The 23,482-nt window shown below is 40.0% G+C and overlaps 1 protein-coding gene across 1 annotated transcript in view; it reads left to right on the top strand.

The window, feature by feature from the left end:
• The window catches only part of LOC306763809 (interleukin-6 receptor subunit beta), a 30,000-nt gene extending 6,525 nt beyond the window's left edge, over window positions 1-23,475 (top strand). The window contains exons 9-15 of the mRNA XM_079250744.1: window positions 2,051-2,254; window positions 6,768-6,866; window positions 6,949-7,089; window positions 7,162-7,287; window positions 7,535-7,619; window positions 18,443-18,524; window positions 21,971-23,475. Coding sequence (XP_079106870.1) covers window positions 2,051-2,254; window positions 6,768-6,866; window positions 6,949-7,089; window positions 7,162-7,287; window positions 7,535-7,619; window positions 18,443-18,524; window positions 21,971-22,450 — 1,217 coding nt within the window. The 3' untranslated portion in view covers window positions 22,451-23,475. The remainder of the gene's footprint in view (window positions 1-2,050; window positions 2,255-6,767; window positions 6,867-6,948; window positions 7,090-7,161; window positions 7,288-7,534; window positions 7,620-18,442; window positions 18,525-21,970) is intronic.
• The last annotated feature ends 7 nt before the right edge of the window (window positions 23,476-23,482 follow it).

Genomic DNA, 23,482 nt, shown 5'->3' with positions numbered 1-23,482 from the left:
GACCAGTAAGTATCACACATAGACCAGTAAGTATCACACACACAGACCAGTAAGTATCACACACACAGACCAGTAAGTATCACACACACAGACCAGTAAGTATCACACACACAGACCAGTAAGTATCACACACACAGACCAGTAAGTATCACACACACAGACCAGTAAGTATCACACACACAGACCAGTAAGTATCACACACACAGACCAGTAAGTATCACACATAGACCAGTAAGTATCACACACACAGACCAGTAAGTATCACACACACAGACCAGTAAGTATCACACATAGACCAGTAAGTATCACACACAGACCAGTAAGTATCACACACACAGACCAGTAAGTATCACACACACAGACCAGTAAGTATCTCATGCAGCAACACTGGTCGGTAAGGGGACTGGTTTAACTGGGAACAGGTCGGTAAGGGGACTGGTTTAACTGGGAACAGGTCAGTAAGGGGACTGGTTTAACTGGGAATGGGTTGGTTTAACTGGGAACAGGTCAGTAAGGGGACTGGTTTAACTGGGAATGGGTTGGTTTAACTGGGAACAGGTCGGTAAGGGGACTGGTTTAACTGGGAACAGGTCGGTAAGGGGACTGGTTTAACTGGGAACAGGTCGGTAAGGGGACTGGTTTAACTGGGAACAGGTCGGTAAGGGGACTGGTTTAACTGGGAACAGGTCGGTAAGGGGACTGGTTTAACTGGGAACAGGTCGGTAAGGGGACTGGTTTAACTGGGAACAGGTCAGTAAGGGGACTGGTTTAACTGGGAATGGGTTGGTTTAACTGGGAACAGGTCAGTAAGGGGACTGGTTTAACTGGGAACAGGTCGGTAAGGGGACTGGTTTAACTGGGAACAGGTCGGTAAGGGGACTGGTTTAACTGGGAACAGGTCAGTAAGGGGACTGGTTTAACTGGGAATGGGTTGGTTTAACTGGGAACAGGTCAGTAAGGGGACTGGTTTAACTGGGAACAGGTCAGTAAGGGGACTGGTTTAACTGGGAATGGGTTGGTTTAACTGGGAACAGGTCGGTAAGGGGACTGGTTTAACTGGGAACAGGTCGGTAAGGGGACTGGTTTAACTGGGAATGGGTTGGTTTAACTGGGAACAGGTCGGTAAGGGGACTGGTTTAACTGGGAACAGGTCGGTAAGGGGACTGGTTTAACTGGGAACAGGTCGGTAAGGGGACTGGTTTAACTGGGAACAGGTCAGTAAGGGGACTGGTTTAACTGGGAATGGGTTGGTTTAACTGGGACCAGGTCAGTAAGGGGACTGGTTTAACTGGGAACAGGTCGGTACCATGACTGGGTATAAACGGTGCATTTCAGAGTCTTTCAGATGAAACGATTTACAGAACTTCAACAGTTTGAGACAAAATTAATCTAAAATATCAGATAAATGATTTTCAGACACAGAAATTCCCACCAGAGGGAATCTCTGTATGCGGGGGACAAGGCTGCATGCTGGAGGCGGAGCCTCAGAAGGGACAGCTGGACAGTCGTTACACCATCTGCAAAAGAAATGGGTCTAAATTTTAAATTATTTAGAAAATATTGGTCAACATAAAGCTGTGCAGACATGGAGGATCCCACCATCTAGTAAAATATTTACAGATTCAGAGAATCAGAAGGAATCTCTGTATGCATGGGGCGTGCTGGTGATCTTCTACACTAAACCAGACATGATTCTCTAATAAAACCAATTTTAAACAGAAAAATAATAATAATTTCTCCATCAGCTCATCATCTCTATGATTTTTTCCTCTTGGTCGGGTTTAGTTCTGGTTGTGACTCAAACTTTTTTTCTGCTACTTTTACGGTATTTTCTTATCAGTTCAGTGATGATTTAGAACGCGGTGAGACACGTAGAGCAGAAACTCCTGCAGTTGTGCAACTTCCTGCAGAAGTTTGAGTTTCATATCAGCGCAGAAAGCAGCGGTTTGGAAACATGATGTTCAGATAGAAGCTTCCTGTCACACGGTTTCAGTCCGAACGTCGGTTCTGTCAGGATGTACGTTGTTAATCTGGTTTCTGTGTCCTGCAGCCCTCCCCTCCATCAGAAACCTGTGGATTTCCAGCTGTTTCCCGGGAAACAAGACGCTGCAGGTCCAGTGGATGCTTCCCAGCGCTCCACCCTCCGCCCCGCCTCTCTCCCATGTCATCGTTCGGTGGCGGTCGGAGACGAGTCTGTCTTCCAGCCGCTGGTTCAGAGTTGGCAACGTAACCGCCTCCAGCGTGGCAGTACCAGGTCTGACTGTTCACCATGATGTTTGTGTGTGTAAGCAGCTAAAATGGTCACATGATCCCAGAAGGTCACGTGATCCCAGAAGGTCACATGACTCCATACGGTCACATGATCCCAGAAGGTCACATGATCCCAGAAGGTCACATGACTCCATACGGTCACATGATCCCAGAAGGTCACATGATCCCAGAAGGTCACATGATCCCAGACGGTCACATGATCCCAGAAGGTCACATGACTCCATACGGTCACATGATCCCAGAAGGTCACATGACTCCATACGGTCACATGATCCCAGACGGTCACATGATCCCAGAAGGTCACATGACTCCATACGGTCACATGATCCCAGAAGGTCACATGATCCCAGAAGGTCACATGATCCCAGACGGTCACATGATCCCAGAAGGTCACATGATCCCAGACGGTCACATGATCCCAGACGGTCACATGATCCCAGAAGGTCACATGACTCCATACGGTCACATGATCCCAGAAGGTCACATGATCCCAGACGGTCACATGATCCCAGACGGTCACATGACTCCATACGGTCACATGATCCCAGAAGGTCACATGATCCCAGAAGGTCACATGATTCAGTCAGACAGCCGGTTGCTCGGGGCAACGCACAAAGGTGACATCAGCTGTGTTTACCACATCGGTTGAAGTGTCGGGTTAAGACCGGCGAGTCTACCTGCAAAGACACGAACAACTTCCTCACAACCACGCGAACACGCAGTGTGGTTCGGACTTTCCTGTTGGATCCGGTTCAGACCGGTTCCTGTCTCCTACAGACACCACAATCCGCAAAACCTGTCCAGTCCCGCGTCGTGCACCCTGCTGCCTTCCATCAGGACCAGAACCAGGAGGGAAAACCTCCATCAGGACGAGAACCAGGAAGGAAAATCTCCATCAGGACGAGAACCAGGAAGGAAAACCTCCATCAGGACGAGAACCAGGAAGGAAAACCTCCATCAGGACGAGAACCAGGAAGGAAAACTTCCATCAGGACCAGAACCAGGAAGGAAAACCTCCATCAGGACGAGAACCAGGAAGGAAAATCTCCATCAGGACGAGAACCAGGAAGGAAAACTTCCATCAGGACGAGAACCAGGAAGGAAAACTTCCATCAGGACCAGAACCAGGAAGGAAAACTTCCATCAGGACCAGAACCAGGAGGGAAAACCTCCATCAGGACGAGAACCAGGAGGGAAAACCTCCATCAGGACCAGAACCAGGGAGGAAAACCTCCATCAGGACCAGAACCAGGAAGGAAAACCTCCATCAGGACGAGAACCAGGAGGGAAAACCTCCATCAGGACCAGAACCAGGGAGGAAAACTTCCATCAGGACCAGAACCAGGAAGGAAAACCTCCATCAGGACGAGAACCAGGAAGGAAATTCTCCATCAGGACGAGAACCAGGAAGGAAAACCTCCATCAGGACCAGAACCGGGATGGAAAACCTCCATCAGGACCAGAACCAGGACAGAAAACCTCCATCAGGACCAGAACCAGGAAGGAAAACCTCCATCAGGACGAGAACCAGGAAGGAAAACCTCCATCAGGACGAGAACCAGGAAGGAAAACCTCCATCAGGACCAGAACCGGGATGGAAAACCTCCATCAGGACCAGAACCAGGACAGAAAACCTCCATCAGGACCAGAACCAGGGAGGAAAACCTCCATCAGGACCAGAACCAGGAAGGAAAACCTCCATCAGGACGAGAACCAGGAAGGAAATTCTCCATCAGGACGAGAACCAGGAAGGAAAACCTCCATCAGGACCAGAACCGGGATGGAAAACCTCCATCAGGACCAGAACCAGGACAGAAAACCTCCATCAGGACCAGAACCAGGGAGGAAAACCTCCATCAGGACCAGAACCAGGAAGGAAAACCTCCATCAGCACCAGAACCAGGACAGAAAACCTCCATCAGGACGAGAACCAGGAAGGAAAACCTCCATCAGAACCAGAACCAGGAAGGAAAACCTCCATCAGGACCTGAACCTCTTCTCCTGTCTGTCCTTCAGTTGATGATTTAACCCATCATCATGGAAACAAGGTCCTGACGGTGGACCGTAAGTCCTGACCTAAACCGTCTCTCGGTCCATCAGGTTCTCTCTCCAACAGGTCTTGTTATCCACATCAGATCAATATGTCTTTAGTGACAGGATATGTACCACAATCATTTAAAACTGCTGTAATCAAGCCTTTACTTAAAAAGCAATCTCTGGATCCAGAGGTGATAGCAAATTATAGACCTATATCTAACCTCCCGTTTATGTCCAAAATTCTGGAGAAAACAGTTTCCGCTCAGCTACATGCCCACCTGAGCAGAAATAATTTATGCGAGGAGTTTCAGTCAGGATTTAGAGCTCATCATAGCACTGAGACGGCATTGGTGAAAGTTACTAATGACCTTCTTATGGCCTCAGACAAAGGACTTGTGTCCGTACTTATCCTGCTTGATCTTAGTGCTGCATTTGATACAGTCGATCATAACATTCTGTTACAAAGACTAGAACAGGTGGTTGGAATTACAGGTACAGCGTTAAGATGGTTTAAATCATATTTATCTGATAGACTTCAGTTTATTCATGTAAATGACAAGTCCTCCTCCCAAACTACAGTAAGTCATGGAGTTCCTCAAGGTTCTGTACTTGGACCAATACTCTTCACGCTATATATGCTCCCTTTAGGCAAAATTATTAGACAGCATGGAATAAACTTTCATTGTTATGCAGATGATACTCAGATATACTTATCCTTTAAACCAGATTAAACAAATCAGCCCAATAGGCTACAAAATTGTCTCATAGACATAAAGACTTGGATGTCTAGAAATTTTCTCCTCTTAAACTCAGATAAGACTGAAGTAATTCTCGTTGGATCTGAAAAACTCAGAGCTAAATTTTCCGGTTTTGTAATGAACCTGGATGGCATTACTTTAGCTTCCAGTGCTACAGTGAGAAACCTTGGAGTAATATTTGACCCTGACCTGTCCTTTGGTCCACATATTAAGCAGGTTACTAAAACAGCCTTCTTTCATTTACGTAATATAGCCAAAATTAGGGACATTCTGTCTCGGAGTGATGCAGAAAAACTGGTTCACGCTTTTGTTACTTCGAGACTAGATTACTGTAACTCTCTATTACTGGGCTGTCCTAAATATGCCCTGAAAACCCTTCAGCTGATCCAGAATTCTGCAGCCAGAGTCCTGACCAGAACCAGCAGAAGAGATCATATTTCTCCAGTTTTAGCCTCTCTTCATTGGCTGCCTGTTGAATCTAGAATAGAATTTAAAATCCTTCTCCTTACATATAAAGCCCTCCACAACCAGGCACCACTATATATCAAAGACCTCATTGTTCCTTATATACCAAGCAGAGTACTTCGTTCGCAGACTGCAGGCTTACTTGTGGTTCCTAGAGTCTCAAAGAGCTGAGCAGGAGGCAGAGCCTTTGGTTATCAGGCCCCTCTCTTATGGAATAAGCTCCCAGTTAGTGTTAGGGAAGCAGACACCCTCCCCACCTTTAAGACTAGGCTGAAGACTTATCTTTTTGATAAGTCCTATAGCTAGGGATGGTTAGCATCCCTTAGTTATGCTGCTATAGGTTTAGACTGCTGAGGGACATTTCCTGATACACTGAGCTTCTTTCTCTTTGTCTCTCTCTTATTCCCCCCCCCCCCCCCCCCCCCCATAACAGTGTTGCATCATTAACATGTATGTCTCCTGTCTCAGCAGGTCTCCCTGGCCGGGAGTAGCAGTTCCTGTTGTCTGTTGTCTTTCTGTCCTCTTCCCCCCACACAGCAGAGGCAGATGGCTGCCTGTCCTGAGCCGGGTTCTGCCGGAGGTTTCCTTCCTGTTAAAAGGGAGTTTTTTCCTTCCCACTGTCGCCAGTGTGCTTGCTCAGGATGGGAGATTGAGTTGGACTCAACTCAATCTGTTGGTTTCCTTATATAGGCTGTTATGAATTGGCCTTCATTATGTTTTCCCCTCTGTCTGTAAAGCGTCTTGAGATGGCATTGCCGTGATTTGATGCTATATAAATAAAGTTGAATTGAATTGAATTGAATCAGATAAAGGTTTTTCTGCTCCATGAGGTTCTGCAGGTTTTAGATGTTTTCCAGACTCTGATGATCGGATCATGTGGACAACTAATGGACCCGGAGATCCGTGTTCTTGGAATTATATCTGTCAATTTATGGAAACATCTAAAACCTGCAGGTCCGCGGTCCTTCTGGACCACAAATGGACAGTCTTCTGAAGAGCTGTGAATGATCCGTCCTCAGGTCTGTGGATCTAAAGACGGATCCGTCCTCAGGTCTACAGAACCGTTCTCAGGTCTGTGGATCTAAAGACGGATCCGTCCTCAGGTCTGCAGAACCGTCCTCAGGTCTGTGGATCTAAAGACGGATCCGTCCTCAGGTCTGCAGAACCGTCCTCAGATCGATCCTGAAGACGTCCTCAGGTCTGCTTTGTCGTCCAGCATGTGTGTGGTCTTTCCAGATCTGGATCCTGACGAGTCCTACATGGTCAGCGTGTTCCCGCTCTACAGCCGGCAGACTGGACCTCCTCAGACTCTGTCCGCCAGTCTGCAGCAGGGAGGTAAACATCCCATCACCTGGTTTTAGAGGTCAGCTGACCTCTGACCTGTCTCCTAGCGACCTGACCCTGTTTGTCTCCTCAGCTCTAATGGAGGCGGTCAGTCTGAAGGTCATTAACGTGACCAAGACGACGGTGACCATCATGTGGGCGTGGCAACGGAAGTCTGGTCCAATAAGAGTGGACGTTTACAGCGTGATGCTACGAGGGGACTCTGACAGACGATGTAAGTTTCCTCCTGCGATGTCCCACATGTTTATCACACGTCTGTAGAAACAAGGGAATCGTCTTTTTCCAGCGGTGTCCCTGTGGCCGGACCAATCGCAGCACACCTTCTCAGGTCTAACGCCCTACACAGAGTATTCTCTGCTCCTATTGGCTGATGAGGTTTCTAGAAACATCTTGACAGTCGCGACTGAGTTTGGTGAGTTCACATGAAAAGATGATAAAAATCCTCCACAGCCTGAAATCAGGACAGCAGTCAGTACCAGCATGGTTCCAGTAACTGACTGGTAACAGCCTGGTTCCAGTCACTGGTACCAGCATGGTACCAGTCACTGACTGGTACCAGTGTGGTTCTAGTTACTGGTACCAGCCTGGTTCCAGTAACTGACTGGTACCAGTGTGGTTCTAGTTTGCTACTGAGTCTAAAGGAAGTGGTTTTTGTCCAGATGAGGTTCCCACTGTGGCGGCAGTGATTCCTCTGCTGCTGCTGTCCGTCACCGTGATGACCATCTCAATCCTGTCCAGGACCATGTGAGCAACGACAAAACTCTGATTCAGTTCAATTCAGTTTGTTTTGATTCAGTTTTGTTTGATTCAGTTTTGTTAGATTCAGTTTTGTTTGATTCAGTTTTGTTTGATTCAGTTTGGTGTGATTCAGTTTTGTTAGATTCAGTTCAGTTTGATTTGATTCAGTTTGGTTAGATTCAGTTTGGTTAGATTCAGTTCAGTTTGATTCAGTTTGGTTTGATTCAGTTTTGTTTGATTCAGTTTGTTTTGATTCAGTTTTGTTAGATTCAGTTTTGTTAGATTCAGTTTTGTTTGATTCAGTTTTGTTTGATTCAGTTTGGTTTGATTCAGTTTGGTGTGATTCAGTTTTGTTAGATTCAGTGTGGTTTGATTCAGTTTGGTTTGATTCAGTTTGGTGTGATTCAGTTTTGTTTGATTCAGTTTGGTGTGATTCAGTTTTGGTTGATTAAGTTTTGTTTGATTCAGTTTGGTTTGATTCAGTTTAGTTTGGTTCAGTTTGGTTAGATTCAGTTCAGTTTGATTGAGTTTTGTTTGATTGAGTTTGGTGTGATTCAGTTTTGTTAGATTCAGTTTTGTTAGATTCAGTTTTGTTTTGATTCAGTTTTGTTAGATTCAGTTTTGTTTGATTCAGTTTGTTTTGATTCAGTTTTGTTCGATTCAGTTTTGTTCGATTCAGTTTTGTTTGATTCAGTTTTGTTTGATTCAGTTTGGCTTGATTCAGTTTGGTGTGATTCAGTTTTGTTAGATTCAGTTTTGTTAGATTCAGTTTTGTTTGATTCAGTTTGGTGTGATTCAGTTTTGTTTGATTCAGTTTGGTTAGATTCAGTTTTGTTAGATTCAGTTTTGTTTGATTCAGTTTGTTTTGATTCAGTTTTTTTTTTATTCAGTTTTGTTAGATTCAGTTTTGTTAGATTCAGTTTTGTTTGATTCAGTTTGGTGTGATTCCGTTTTGTTAGATTCAGTTTTGTTTGATTCAGTTTGATTTGATTCAGTTTGGTTAGATTCAGTTTGGTTAGATTCAGTTTTGTTTGATTCAGTTTTGTTGTGATTCAGTTTGGTTTGGTTCAGTTTGGTTAGATTCACTTTTGTTTGATTCAGTTTTGTTAGATTCAGTTTGTTTTGATTCAGTTTGTTTTGATTCCGTTTTGTTTGATTCAGTTTGGTGTGATTCAGTTTTGTTAGATTCAGTTTTGTTTGATTCAGTTTGGTGTGATTCAGTTTTGTGTGATTCAGTTTGGTGTGATTCAGTTTGGTGTGATTCAGTTTTGTTTGATTCAGTTTGTTTTGATTCAGGTTTGTTTGATTCAGTTTGGTGTGATTCAGTTTTTTTAGATTCAGTTTTGTTTGATTCAGATTGATTTGATTCAGTTTGGTTAGATTCAGTTTTGTTTGATTCAGTTTGATTTGATTCAGTTTGGTTAGGTTCAGTTCAGTTTGATTCAGTTTGGTTTGATTCAGTTTTTTTAGATTCAGTTTTGTTTGATTCAGTTTGTTTTGATTCAGTTTGGTGTGATTCAGTTTTGTTTGATTCAGTTTTGTTTGATTCAGTTTGATTTGATTCAGTTCAGTTAGATTCAGTTCAGTTTGATTCAGTTTGGTTTGATTCAGTTTTGTTAGATTAAGTTTGTTTTGATTCAGTTTGGTGTGATTCAGTTTTGTTAGATTCAGTTTTGTTTGATTCAGTTTTGTTGTGATTCAGTTTGGTTTGGTTCAGTTTGGTTAGATTCAGTTTGGTTTGATTCAGTTTTGTTAGATTCAGTTTGTTTTGATTCAGTTTGTTTTGATTCAGTTTTGTTTGATTCAGTTTGGTGTGATTCAGTTTTGTTTGATTCAGTTTGGTTTGATTTAGTTTGGTGTGATTCAGTTTTATTAGATTCAGTTTTGTTTGATTCAGTTTGGTTTGATTCAGTTTGGTGTGAGTCAGTTTTTTTAGATTCAGTTTTGTTTGATTCAGATTGATTTGATTCAGTTTGGTTAGATTCAGTTTTGTTTGATTAAGTTTGTTTTGATTCAGTTTGGTGTGATTCAGTTTTGTTAGATTCAGTTTGGTTTGATTCAGTTTTGTTGTGATTCAGTTTGGTTTGGTTCAGTTTGGTTAGATTCAGTTTGGTTTGATTCAGTTTTGTTAGATTCAGTTTGTTTTGATTCAGTTTGGTTTGATTCAGTTTTGTTTGATTCAGTTTGGTGTGATTCAGTTTTGTTTGATTCAGTTTGGTTTGATTTAGTTTGGTGTGATTCAGTTTTATTAGATTCAGTTTGGTTTGATTCGGTTTGGTTTGATTCAGTTTGGTGTGAGTCAGTTTTTTTAGATTCAGTTTTGTTTGATTCAGATTGATTTGATTCAGTTTGGTTAGATTCAGTTTTGTTTGATTCAGTTTGGTTTGATTCAGTTTTTTTAGATTCAGTTTTGTTTGATTCAGATTGATTTGATTCAGTTTGGTTAGATTCAGTTTTGTTTGATTCAGTTTGATTTGATTCAGTTTGGTTAGATTCAGATTGATTTGATTCAGTTTGGTTAGATTCAGTTTTGTTTGATTCAGTTTGATTTGATTCAGTTTGGTTAGATTCAGTTCAGTTTGATTCAGTTTGGTTTGATTCAGTTTGGTGTGATTCAGTTTTGTTAGATTCAGTTTTGTTTGATTCAGTTTGTTTTGATTCAGTTTTGTTTGATTCAGTTTGGTGTGATTCAGTTTTGTTTGATTCAGTTTGGTTTGATTTAGTTTGGTGTGATTCAGTTTTATTAGATTCAGTTTGGTTTGATTCAGTTTGGTTTGATTCAGTTTGGTGTGAGTCAGTTTTTTTAGATTCAGTTTTGTTTGATTCAGATTGATTTGATTCAGTTTGGTTAGATTCAGTTTTGTTTGATTCAGTTTGATTTGATTCAGTTTGGTTAGATTCAGTTCAGTTTGATTCAGTTTGGTTTGATTCAGTTTTTTTAGATTCAGTTTTGTTTGATTCAGATTGATTTGATTCAGTTTGGTTTGATTCAGTTTTGTTTGATTCAGTTTGGTGTGATTCAGTTTTGTTAGATTCAGTTTTTTTTTATTCAGTTTGATTTGATTCAGTTTGGTTAGATTCAGTTTGGTTAGATTCAGTTTTGTTGTGATTCAGTTTGGTTTGGTTCAGTTTGGTTAGATTCACTTTTGTTTGATTCAGTTTTGTTAGATTCAGTTTGTTTTGATTCAGTTTGTTTTGATTCCGTTTTGTTTGATTCAGTTTGGTGTGATTCAGTTTTGTTAGATTCAGTTTTGTTTGATTCAGTTTGTTTTGATTCCGTTTTGTTTGATTCAGTTTGGTGTGATTCAGTTTTGTTAGATTCAGTTTTGTTTGATTCAGTTTGGTGTGATTCAGTTTTGTGTGATTCAGTTAGGTGTGATTCAGTTTGGTGTGATTCAGTTTTGTTTGATTCAGTTTGTTTTGATTCAGGTTTGTTTGATTCAGTTTGGTGTGATTCAGTTTTTTTAGATTCAGTTTTGTTTGATTCAGATTGATTTGATTCAGTTTGGTTAGATTCAGTTTTGTTTGATTCAGTTTGATTTGATTCAGTTTGGTTAGATTCAGTTCAGTTTGATTCAGTTTGGTGTGATTCAGTTTTGTTTGATTCAGTTTGGTTTGATTTAGTTTGGTGTGATTCAGTTTTATTAGATTCAGTTTTGTTTGATTCAGTTTGGTTTGATTCAGTTTGGTGTGAGTCAGTTTTTTTAGATTCAGTTTTGTTTGATTCAGATTGATTTGATTCAGTTTGGTTTGATTCAGTTTTGTTTGATTAAGTTTGTTTTGATTCAGTTTGGTGTGATTCAGTTTTGTTAGATTCAGTTTGGTTTGATTCAGTTTTGTTGTGATTCAGTTTGGTTTGGTTCAGTTTGGTTAGATTCAGTTTGGTTTGATTCAGTTTTGTTAGATTCAGTTTGTTTTGATTCAGTTTGTTTTGATTCAGTTTTGTTTGATTCAGTTTGGTGTGATTCAGTTTTGTTTGATTCAGTTTGGTTTGATTTAGTTTGGTGTGATTCAGTTTTATTAGATTCAGGTTGGTTTGATTCGGTTTGGTTTGATTCAGTTTGGTGTGAGTCAGTTTTTTTAGATTCAGTTTTGTTTGATTCAGATTGATTTGATTCAGTTTGGTTAGATTCAGTTTTGTTTGATTCAGTTTGGTTTGATTCAGTTTGGTTAGATTCAGTTCAGTTTGATGCAGTTTGGTTTGATTCAGTTTTGTTTGATTAAGTTTGTTTTGATTCAGTTTGGTGTGATTCAGTTTTGTTAGATTCAGTTTTGTTTGATTCAGTTTTGTTGTGATTCAGTTTGGTTTGGTTCAGTTTGGTTAGATTCAGTTTGGTTTGATTCAGTTTGGTGTGAGTCAGTTTTTTTAGATTCAGTTTTGTTTGATTCAGATTGATTTGATTCAGTTTGGTTAGATTCAGTTTGTTTTGATTCAGGTTTGTTTGATTCAGTTTGGTGTGATTCAGTTTTTTTAGATTCAGTTTTGTTTGATTCAGATTGATTTGATTCAGTTTGGTTAGATTCAGTTTTGTTTGATTCAGTTTGATTTGATTCAGTTTGGTTAGATTCAGTTCAGTTTGATTCAGTTTGGTTTGATTCAGTTTTTTTAGATTCAGTTTTGTTTGATTCAGTTTGGTTAGATTCAGTTTGGTTAGATTCAGTTTTGTTGTGATTCAGTTTGGTTTGGTTCAGTTTGGTTAGATTCACTTTTGTTTGATTCAGTTTTGTTAGATTCAGTTTGTTTTGATTCAGTTTGTTTTGATTCCGTTTTGTTTGATTCAGTTTGGTGTGATTCAGTTTTGTTAGATTCAGTTTTGTTTGATTCAGTTTGTTTTGATTCCGTTTTGTTTGATTCAGTTTGGTGTGATTCAGTTTTGTTAGATTCAGTTTTGTTTGATTCAGTTTGGTGTGATTCAGTTTTGTGTGATTCAGTTAGGTGTGATTCAGTTTGGTGTGATTCAGTTTTGTTTGATTCAGTTTGTTTTGATTCAGGTTTGTTTGATTCAGTTTGGTGTGATTCAGTTTTTTTAGATTCAGTTTTGTTTGATTCAGATTGATTTGATTCAGTTTGGTTAGATTCAGTTTTGTTTGATTCAGTTTGATTTGATTCAGTTTGGTTAGATTCAGTTCAGTTTGATTCAGTTTGGTTTGATTCAGTTTTTTTAGATTCAGTTCAGTTTGATTCCGTTTGGTTTGATTCAGTTTTGTTTGATTAAGTTTGTTTTGATTCAGTTTGGTGTGATTCAGTTTTGTTAGATTCAGTTTTGTTTGATTCAGTTTTGTTGTGATTCAGTTTGGTTTGGTTCAGTTTGGTTAGATTCAGTTTGGTTTGATTCAGTTTTGTTAGATTCAGTTTGTTTTGATTCAGTTTGTTTTGTTTCAGTTTTGTTTGATTCAGTTTGGTGTGATTCAGTTTTGTTAGATTCAGTTTTGTTTGATTCAGTTTTGTTGTGATTCAGTTTGGTTAGATTCAGTTCAGTTTGATTCAGTTTGGTTTGATTCAGTTTTTTTAGATTCAGTTTTGTTTGATTCAGTTTGTTTTGATTCAGTTTGGTGTGATTCAGTTTTGTTTGATTCAGTTTTGTTTGATTCAGTTTGATTTGATTCAGTTCAGTTAGATTCAGTTCAGTTTGATTCAGTTTGGTTTGATTCAGTTTTGTTAGATTAAGTTTGTTTTGATTCAGTTTGGTGTGATTCAGTTTTGTTAGATTCAGTTTTGTTTGATTCAGTTTTGTTGTGATTCAGTTTGGTTTGGTTCAGTTTGGTTAGATTCAGTTTGGTTTGATTCAGTTTTGTTAGATTCAGTTTGTTTTGATTCAGTTTGTTTTGTTTCAGTTTTGTTTGATTCAGTTTGGTGTGATTCAGTTTTGTTTGATTCAGTTTGGTTTGATTTAGTTTGGTGTGATTCAGTTTTATTAGATTCAGTTTGGTTTGATTCAGTTTGGTTTGATTCAGTTTGGTGTGAGTCAGTTTTTTTAGATTCAGTTTTGTTTGATTCAGATTGATTTGATTCAGTTTGGTTAGATTCAGTTTTGTTTGATTCAGTTTGATTTGATTCAGTTTGGTTAGATTCAGTTCAGTTTGATTCAGTTTGGTTTGATTCAGTTTTTTTAGATTCAGTTTTGTTTGATTCAGATTGATTTGATTCAGTTTGGTTAGATTCAGTTTTGTTTGATTCAGTTTGATTTGATTCAGTTTGGTTAGATTCAGTTCAGTTTGATTCAGTTTGGTTTGATTCAGTTTTGTTTGATTAAGTTTGTTTTGATTCAGTTTGGTGTGATTCAGTTTTGTTAGATTCAGTTTTGTTTGATTCAGTTTTGTTGTGATTCAGTTTGGTGTGATTCAGTTTTTTTAGATTCAGTTTTGTTTGATTCAGATTGATTTGATTCAGTTTGGTTAGATTCAGTTTTGTTTGATTCAGTTTGATTTGATTCAGTTTGGTTAGATTCAGTTCAGTTTGATTCAGTTTGGTTTGATTCAGTTTTTTTAGATTCCGTTTTGTTTGATTCAGTTTGTTTTGATTCAGTTTGGTGTGATTCAGTTTTGTTTGATTCAGTTTTGTTTGATTCAGTTTGATTTGATTCAGTTCAGTTAGATTCAGTTTTGTTTGATTCAGTTTGGTTTGATTCAGTTTTGTTAGATTAAGTTTGTTTTGATTCAGTTTGGTGTGATTCAGTTTTGTTAGATTCAGTTTTGTTTGATTCAGTTTTGTTGTGATTCAGTTTGGTTTGGTTCAGTTTGGTTAGATTCAGTTTGGTTTGATTCAGTTTTGTTAGATTCAGTTTGTTTTGATTCAGTTTGTTTTGATTCAGTTTTGTTTGATTCAGTTTGGTGTGATTCAGTTTTGTTTGATTCAGTTTGGTTTGATTCAGTTTGGTGTGATTCAGTTTTATTAGATTCAGTTTTGTTTGATTCAGTTTGGTTTGATTCAGTTTGGTGTGAGTCAGTTTTTTTAGATTCAGTTTTGTTTGATTCACATTGATTTGATTCAGTTTGGTTAGATTCAGTTTTGTTTGATTAAGTTTGTTTTGATTCAGTTTGGTGTGATTCAGTTTTGTTAGATTCAGTTTGGTTTGATTCAGTTTTGTTGTGATTCAGTTTGGTTTGGTTCAGTTTGGTTAGATTCAGTTTGGTTTGATTCAGTTTTGTTAGATTCAGTTTGTTTTGATTCAGTTTGTTTTGATTCAGTTTTGTTTGATTCAGTTTGGTGTGATTCAGTTTTGTTTGATTCAGTTTGGTTTGATTTAGTTTGGTGTGATTCAGTTTTATTAGATTCAGTTTGGTTTGATTCGGTTTGGTTTGATTCAGTTTGGTGTGAGTCAGTTTTTTTAGATTCAGTTTTGTTTGATTCACATTGATTTGATTCAGTTTGGTTAGATTCAGTTTTGTTTGATTCAGTTTGGTTTGATTCAGTTTGGTTTGATTCAGTTTTTTTAGATTCAGTTTTGTTTGATTCAGATTGATTTGATTCAGTTTGGTTAGATTCAGTTTTGTTTGATTCAGTTTGATTTGATTCAGTTTGGTTAGATTCAGTTCAGTTTGATTCAGTTTGGTTTGATTCAGTTTTGTTTGATTAAGTTTGTTTTGATTCAGTTTGGTGTGATTCAGTTTTGTTAGATTCAGTTTTGTTTGATTCAGTTTTGTTGTGATTCAGTTTGGTTTGGTTCAGTTTGGTTAGATTCAGTTTGGTTTGATTCAGTTTTGTTAGATTCAGTTTGTTTTGATTCAGTTTGTTTTGATTCAGTTTTGTTTGATTCAGTTTGGTGTGATTCAGTTTTGTTTGATTCAGTTTGGTTTGATTTAGTTTGGTGTGATTCAGTTTTATTAGATTCAGTTTGGTTTGATTCAGTTTGGTTTGATTCAGTTTGGTGTGAGTCAGTTTTTTTAGATTCAGTTTTGTTTGATTCAGATTGATTTGATTCAGTTTGGTTAGATTCAGTTTTGTTTGATTCAGTTTGATTTGATTCAGTTTGGTTAGATTCAGTTCAGTTTGATTCAGTTTGGTTTGATTCAGTTTTTTTAGATTCAGTTTTGTTTGATTCAGATTGATTTGATTCAGTTTGGTTTGATTCAGTTTTGTTTGATTCAGTTTGGTGTGATTCAGTTTTGTTAGATTCAGTTTTTTTTTATTCAGTTTGATTTGATTCAGTTTGGTTAGATTCAGTTTGGTTAGATTCAGTTTTGTTGTGATTCAGTTTGGTTTGGTTCAGTTTGGTTAGATTCACTTTTGTTTGATTCAGTTTTGTTAGATTCAGTTTGTTTTGATTCAGTTTGTTTTGATTCCGTTTTGTTTGATTCAGTTTGGTGTGATTCAGTTTTGTTAGATTCAGTTTTGTTTGATTCAGTTTGTTTTGATTCCGTTTTGTTTGATTCAGTTTGGTGTGATTCAGTTTTGTTAGATTCAGTTTTGTTTGATTCAGTTTGGTGTGATTCAGTTTTGTGTGATTCAGTTAGGTGTGATTCAGTTTGGTGTGATTCAGTTTTGTTTGATTCAGTTTGTTTTGATTCAGGTTTGTTTGATTCAGTTTGGTGTGATTCAGTTTTCTTAGATTCAGTTTTGTTTGATTCAGATTGATTTGATTCAGTTTGGTTAGATTCAGTTTTGTTTGATTCAGTTTGATTTGATTCAGGTTGGTTAGATTCAGTTCAGTTTGATTCAGTTTGGTTTGATTCAGTTTTTTTAGATTCAGTTCAGTTTGATTCCGTTTGGTTTGATTCAGTTTTGTTTGATTAAGTTTGTTTTGATTCAGTTTGGTGTGATTCAGTTTTGTTAGATTCAGTTTTGTTTGATTCAGTTTTGTTGTGATTCAGTTTGGTTTGGTTCAGTTTGGTTAGATTCAGTTTGGTTTGATTCAGTTTTGTTAGATTCAGTTTGTTTTGATTCAGTTTGTTTTGTTTCAGTTTTGTTTGATTCAGTTTGGTGTGATTCAGTTTTGTTTGATTCAGTTTGGTTTGATTTAGTTTGGTGTGATTCAGTTTTATTAGATTCAGTTTGGTTTGATTCAGTTTGGTTTGATTCAGTTTGGTGTGAGTCAGTTTTTTTAGATTCAGTTTTGTTTGATTCAGATTGATTTGATTCAGTTTGGTTAGATTCAGTTTTGTTTGATTCAGTTTGATTTGATTCAGTTTGGTTAGATTCAGTTCAGTTTGATTCAGTTTGGTTTGATTCAGTTTTTTTAGATTCAGTTTTGTTTGATTCAGATTGATTTGATTCAGTTTGGTTAGATTCAGTTTTGTTTGATTCAGTTTGATTTGATTCAGTTTGGTTAGATTCAGTTCAGTTTGATTCAGTTTGGTTTGATTCAGTTTTGTTTGATTAAGTTTGTTTTGATTCAGTTTGGTGTGATTCAGTTTTGTTAGATTCAGTTTTGTTTGATTCAGTTTTGTTGTGATTCAGTTTGGTTTGGTTCAGTTTGGTTAGATTCAGTTTGGTTTGATTCAGTTTTGTTAGATTCAGTTTGTTTTGATTCAGTTTGTTTTGATTCAGTTTTGTTTGATTCAGTTTGGTGTGATTCAGTTTTGTTTGATTCAGTTTGGTTTGATTTAGTTTGGTGTGATTCAGTTTTATTAGATTCAGTTTGGTTTGATTCAGTTTTGTTTGATTCAGTTTGGTGTGAGTCAGTTTTGTTTGATTCAGTTTGGTTTGATTCAGTTTGGTGTGATTCAGTTTTGTTAGATTCAGTTTGTTTTGATTCAGTTTTGTTTGATTCAGTTTTGATTGATTCAGTTTGTTTTGATTCAGTTTGTTGTGATTCAGTTTGGTGTGATTCAGTTTTGTTAGATTAAGTTTTGTTAGATTCAGTTTAGTTTGATTCAGTTTTGTTTGATTCAGTTTGGTTTGATTCAGTTTGGTGTGATTCAGTTTTGTTAGATTCAGTGTGGTTTGATTCAGTTTGGTTTGATTCAGTTTGGTGTGATTCAGTTTTGGTTGATTCAGTTTTGTTTGATTCAGTTTTGTTTGATTCAGTTTGGTTAGATTCAGTTCAGTTTGATTGAGTTTTGTTTGATTGAGTTTTGTTAGATTCAGTTTTGTTTGATTCAGTTTTGTTTGATTCAGTTTTGTTAGATTCAGTTTTGTTAGATTCAGTTTGGTTTGATTCAGTTTTGTTTGATTCAGTTTTGTTTGATTCAGTTTGGTTAGATTCAGTTCAGTTTGATTGAGTTTTGTTTGATTCAGTTTTGTTAGATTCAGTTTTGTTTGATTCAGTTTTGTTTGATTCAGTTTTGTTAGATTCAGTTTTGTTTGATTCAGTTTTGTTTGATTCAGTTTGGTTTGATTCAGTTTGGTGTGATTCAGTTTTGTTAGATTCAGTTTTGTTAGATTCAGTTTGGTTTGATTCAGTTTGGTGTGATTCAGTTTTGTTAGATTCAGTTTTGTTTGATTCAGTTTTGTCTGATTCAGTTTGGTTTGATTCAGTTTGGTTTGGTTCAGTTTGGTTAGATTCAGTTTTGTTTGATTCAGTTTTGTTAGATTCAGTTTTGTTAGATTCAGGTTTGTTTGATTCAGTTTGGTTTGATTCAGTTTGGTTTGATTCAGTTTTGTTTGATTCAGTTCAGTTTGATTCAGTTCGGTTTGTTTCAGTTTGGTTTGATTCAGTTTGGCTTGATTCATTTCGGTTTGATTCGTAGAGGACTGACTAATCAGTCGATTCAATCCAGTTAATCTTAGTCCAGTTATAACCCAGTTCCATGTAGTTTATTTATACTCCAGATTATTGCTGTCCAGCTAAAAGTTGTCAGGAAATTATTATTAACTTTGTAAATCTGCCCAAACAAGAAGAAAGATGGGTTTCTTCCTCCAGATGACTGGGTGTAATTTTCCTGTACAGATACAAGTCCTACTTCTTCCCGCCCATTTCCAGTCCTAAAGGAAGCCTGGCAGGACGGTGGCTGATGGATCCAAGCCGTCAGGTAATCTGATTTTATATCTGGATCATCCTCTGAACCAAACAAGCAGCAAAACAGGCTGAAAATTATTTAAAACAAATAAGAAAACTCAACGTCTGCTGATGGGATCCACAGAAAAACGATATATAAATCAATAACAGCAACAATAAATAAAAAAAGTTACACCATAAATAAAGACATGGAAGGACTAAAAACAGACAAAAAATGAAGTAGCTAAAAAAAGTAAAAAATAACCGCAGAAACCTTATGGATCCCAACCTGAAGTGGTCTGGTTCATGCTGAAGAGACAAACACAATCACATCATCTGCAAACAGGAGGATCGAGTCTCCTGGATCTGGAGGTCGGATCCGTCTCCTGGATCCGGAGGTTGGATCTATCTCCTGGATCTGGAGGTCGGATCGAGTCTCCTGGATCCGGGGATCGGGACCGTCTCCTGGATCCGGGAATCGGGACCGTCTCCTGGATCCGGAGAACGAGATCTGGGTTTGGGACCGGCCCACGGAGGACAACCATAAAACAATCCCCCTACGTCTATTATGGCAGGACTTGAACCGCCTCCAACCGCCCCAGATCGCCTCAAACCACCTCGAATTGCCTCTAACCGCCTCAAACCCTATCAAGCTGCCCCAAACCACCTTGAACCGCCTCCAACCGCCTTGAATTGCCTTGAATTGCCTTGAATTGCCTCGAACCACCTCAAACCACCTCGAATCGCCTCAAATCACCTCGAATCGTCTCGAATCGCCTCAAACCACCTCAAACTGCCTTAAACCACTGACCAACGGGTCACAAGATAGGCAGCTTTACCACCAGAGCCTCTGCCACCCCTCAAAAACTGTTCAGATATAGGGGACCAGTGAGTTGGTCCCCTCTTGGGTCGGTGATGACTCTCTGGTTAGAGTCGCCGAAGGCTCTGGTTACGGGGATGGCTGCCCCTGGCTTGTCCTGGTCCTTGTGAGGCCCTAGGAGGGGGGGTCATGCCTAGTGCCGTGGGCGGCTCACCTTCTGGAGGAAAGCTCACTTTCCTCCAGACTTAAATCCCTCAACCCCTCTTCCTCCCCGCTCCCCATCACACACAGGCAGGGTATTGGGAGGTGTGCATGTGGCGCTGGGTGGTGAGAAAGGCCATCAAGGTGGTCTTGATCGCTGCACCCAGCCTCGGCTCACCTCCCAGTTTTAATTACACTTAGACATCAAAACACCAAAACACTGACAACTCACATGATTAGGGGGAAGGGCATGCGGTGTATGGTGGGCAGGGCTGCTTAGGTGGTCCCTCTCCCAACACCGCGTGGCACTTCCCTCAATTTTAATTGCAACTAATACATACTTCACAATCAGTCATAAGCGGGGGGGAGGCAGGGGCGATAGGGTCCTCTCATGCCCCTATTCTCGGGGCTTTACTGGGGGGGGGGGGGGGGGGGGGGGGGGGGGTACGAGTGGGGGAAGAGTGCCATCCATTAGACCTAAGTCTGGGCTGGCCTGGCTGTAGGAGGGTTGTCGCCGGCCCTGGGGGGGTGCTGGGTCGGCTGCATCTGTGGAGTGGTGGGGGGGACGCTGGGAGTGGTGGGCGGCAATTATGGGGGCCCTGATCGGGGCCATCCTGTCCTCTGCCCCCTCTGAGGTATCTCACATGGGACATGATGGAGGGGTGAGGTGAGGATGTGTGGGAGCGGGTGTATGGGGTTACAGATGGATGGTGGGATGGCTGGGGGGGGATTAGGGTTGGGGATATAGGTGGGTAGGGGGGTGAAGGGATAGGGATGTGTGCGGATGAGTAGATGTGTGTGTGTGTGTGTGTGTGTGTGGAGGGGTATGTTGGTGGGTGGGTTGTATGTAATGGGGTGTGTCTGTGTTGGAGGAGTGAGGGTGTGTGTGTGTGTGGGGGGGGGTATATGCGGAATGGGATGTGTGAGTGAGGGTGAAGTTTGGAGGGGGGGCTGTGGGTGGTGGAGGGGTGTTTGGTGGGGCATGTGTGGTTGGGTAGAAGTAGAGGGATGGGGCCTGCTGGGGCCTGTTCCCCCTGACTGCGGGGGTGGGGGGCTGCTCTCTGGCTCTTGGGGCCCTGGGGCCTGCGCTCTGTCTGCCCTGGGTGGCCGGTGCCCGGCGGGATCGGCCCTTGCCGGCCTGGGCCTGCTGGGGCCTGTTCCCCCTGACTGCGGGGGACTCTGGTTGGGGCCCTCCTTCGCCACCTCCTGGGCGGATGCATGGCTGGCTCTGGAGTGGGGGGGTTGGGATCTGTACCTGGGGGTGACTGTCGGTTACCCGGGTCTCTGGGTTCTCCTGGCCTGCCTCTAGCCCTAGGCGGGCGGGGTCACGTTGGAATGATCACTCTTCTCTGAACACGTTCCACTCTGAATGTTCTGCATGAATGTTCTGCATGTGTCACAGTCACTGAGTCATCCAGCAAGTTTATTCACTAACAGCAGGTAGCTCTCTTTCTGTCTTTTTGACTTAACTTGCTAGTTTCTGGTCCTCCTGATTGTCAATGGTTTTGCTCTCCACAGGGACCATGACTCTAGAGTTGGCTTGTGTGGGTGTATATATTTGTGTGTGTGGGTGGGTATGTGTGTGTACATATGTATGTATGTATATGTATGGATATGTATATATTTGTGTGTGTGGGTGGGTATGTGTGTGTACATGTGTACATATGTATGTATGTATATGTATGTATGTATGTGTATGGATATGTGTGTGTATATATATATATATATATATATATATATATATATATATATATATATATGTGTGTGTGTGTGTGTGTGTGTGTGTGTATATGTATGTATATATGTATATATATATATATGTGTGTGTGTGTATATACGTATGTATATATGTGTGTGTGTGTGTGTATGTATATATGTATATATATACTGTATATGCGAGTGTATATACATATATATGTAGGTGGGTATGTATGTGCATATACGTGTATGCATTGATCTCTTTCTTTTGTTTTCTATGTTCTCTTTTCTGTTCTCTTTCTGCCCCTTCCCTGTCCTTTCCGGTCGGGTCCAGCAGCATAAACTCTGCAATACAAGCTATTATCCAAAGCAAATAGAAAAATAAAATAAGAATCAAGAAATACAAGGGGATCATTACATCTATAAAAGTTCCTCTTGGCAAAATAAACTTGCTCAGCAGAACACAGCATCCAGAACATCAGTCTGCTTGCTTAAATGCTGGACAAGACAAAAAAAAACTGTTCAGATATAAAAATAAATAGTTTGAAAATAACAAATACAAATAAAATGAATAAAGTAAAATTTCTTCTAGTTTGTTAAAATGTTTCAATATCAAAATGAAGTTGGCAAAAGAAAAACTGATGCAGAGATGAAGCAGAAACAACAATAACGCATGAAATGCTGGTTTTAGATGAGATGCCTGCAGTCTTGTCCTCTCTGGTGGTTTCAGGACATTTACCCGTTCCTCCGTCCGTCAACAGGACTCTGCAGAGCCCCAGATCCTGGATCTGGAGGACTTCCAGGTGCTTGGAGAGAAAAGTCTGATTATCCTCCATCCGACTGATCCGCTGTCATCAGAGGAGGATCTGCGTGAGGACACGTCCTCGCTGTCAGTTAGCAGCATCATGGTCCAGATGTCCATCATCAGGCTGGACACGGTGCGGGTTTGTGAAGCTCCACCAATCACAGAGCAGGACTCAGAGATGAGCCGACAGGCCGTAAACGTTCTGAATCAGCGGGAAGCTAACGGCTACTTTCCTCAGAAAGGGGAAGACGCGTGTCAGGTTTCGCAACGCAGCGAGACGTCTGAGGACATCCTGGACGGCAGCGTTTATCAGATGACTTTTCTGAGAAAACTCGAAGCTGGAAGCTCCTATCTGATGTGCGAAGACGAGTATCTGTCCAACAGCTGCTGCACAGCACAAACCACAGAAGAAGAGAAGGCAGTCAGTACGGCGTGAACTCAGAGGTCCAGCGGAACCGCTACCGTCCTTCTTTTATGGTATTCTGCTTCATTCCTTACACCACTTCCTGTCCGGTAAAACCTTCTGGCTCCGTAAGAACCAGTCTGCTCCGTTGGGTCATCAGGGTCAGGTTCCTGGACTCAGGTCTACATCCTGGACTCAGGTCTACTTCCTGGACTCTGGTCTACTACCTGGACTCAGGTCTACATCCTGGACTCAGGTCTACTTCCTGGACTCAGGTCTACTTCCTGGACTCAGGTCTACTACCTGGACTCAGGTCTACATCCTGGACTCAGGTCTACTACCTGGACTCAGGTCTACTACCTGGACTCAGGTCTACTTCCTGGACTCAGGTCTATTACCTGGACTCAGGTCTACTTCCTGGACTCAGGTCTACTTTACATTCAGTTTTAGTTGTTTTCCATCTCCAGATTTTGCTTCGTGTACCATTTACTGCTTCTTTGCAACTGCTGTCATGTTTTCACTGTTTTCTGTGAAGAATTGTGACACGAAAAGTGATGAAGATAGAAACTTTACAGGAAAGATTTTTACTTTATTCTGTTTATGAAACGATTTGTTTTGTTTTTCCGCCCATTTTTCTTCCTGACTTTTCTGAGCTGGGACAGAAATCTGCATGTTTGCTGAACTTGTTTTAAAAATACTAGAGTGTTTGTTGTGTTTATTTGTTGTGTTGTAAAGATTAATTTTATCCGAATGTTTTTGTGTTGTTGCTGATCACCGTGGCAACATTTCTGCTGATCATTGATGAACCATGGTCTGATCTCCGGAGTGACGGCGACTCCTGCTTTGATGCAACTTTCTCCAGTCAGGTGAAATCCTCCTGCATCTCATGTGAGACACCTGAGCTCCTGTTAAAACCTTAGCCCCGCCCACCAGGTGCAGGTAGTTCATGCAAAGCAAAAAAACCATGATAAACCTGCAGAAACAGGAGGGATGCTTCATCTTGTCTTAAACTCCAGATATTCTTCTGAGGAAGACAAGTTTGTTCAAATAAACATGTTTTAGCAA

This window comes from Telmatherina bonti (assembly GCF_933228915.1).
Source record: "Telmatherina bonti genome assembly, chromosome: 13".
NCBI lineage: Eukaryota > Metazoa > Chordata > Actinopteri > Atheriniformes > Telmatherinidae > Telmatherina > Telmatherina bonti.
Note: the sequence above shows the minus strand (reverse complement) of the source record. Positions and strands in the feature narration are given on the sequence as shown.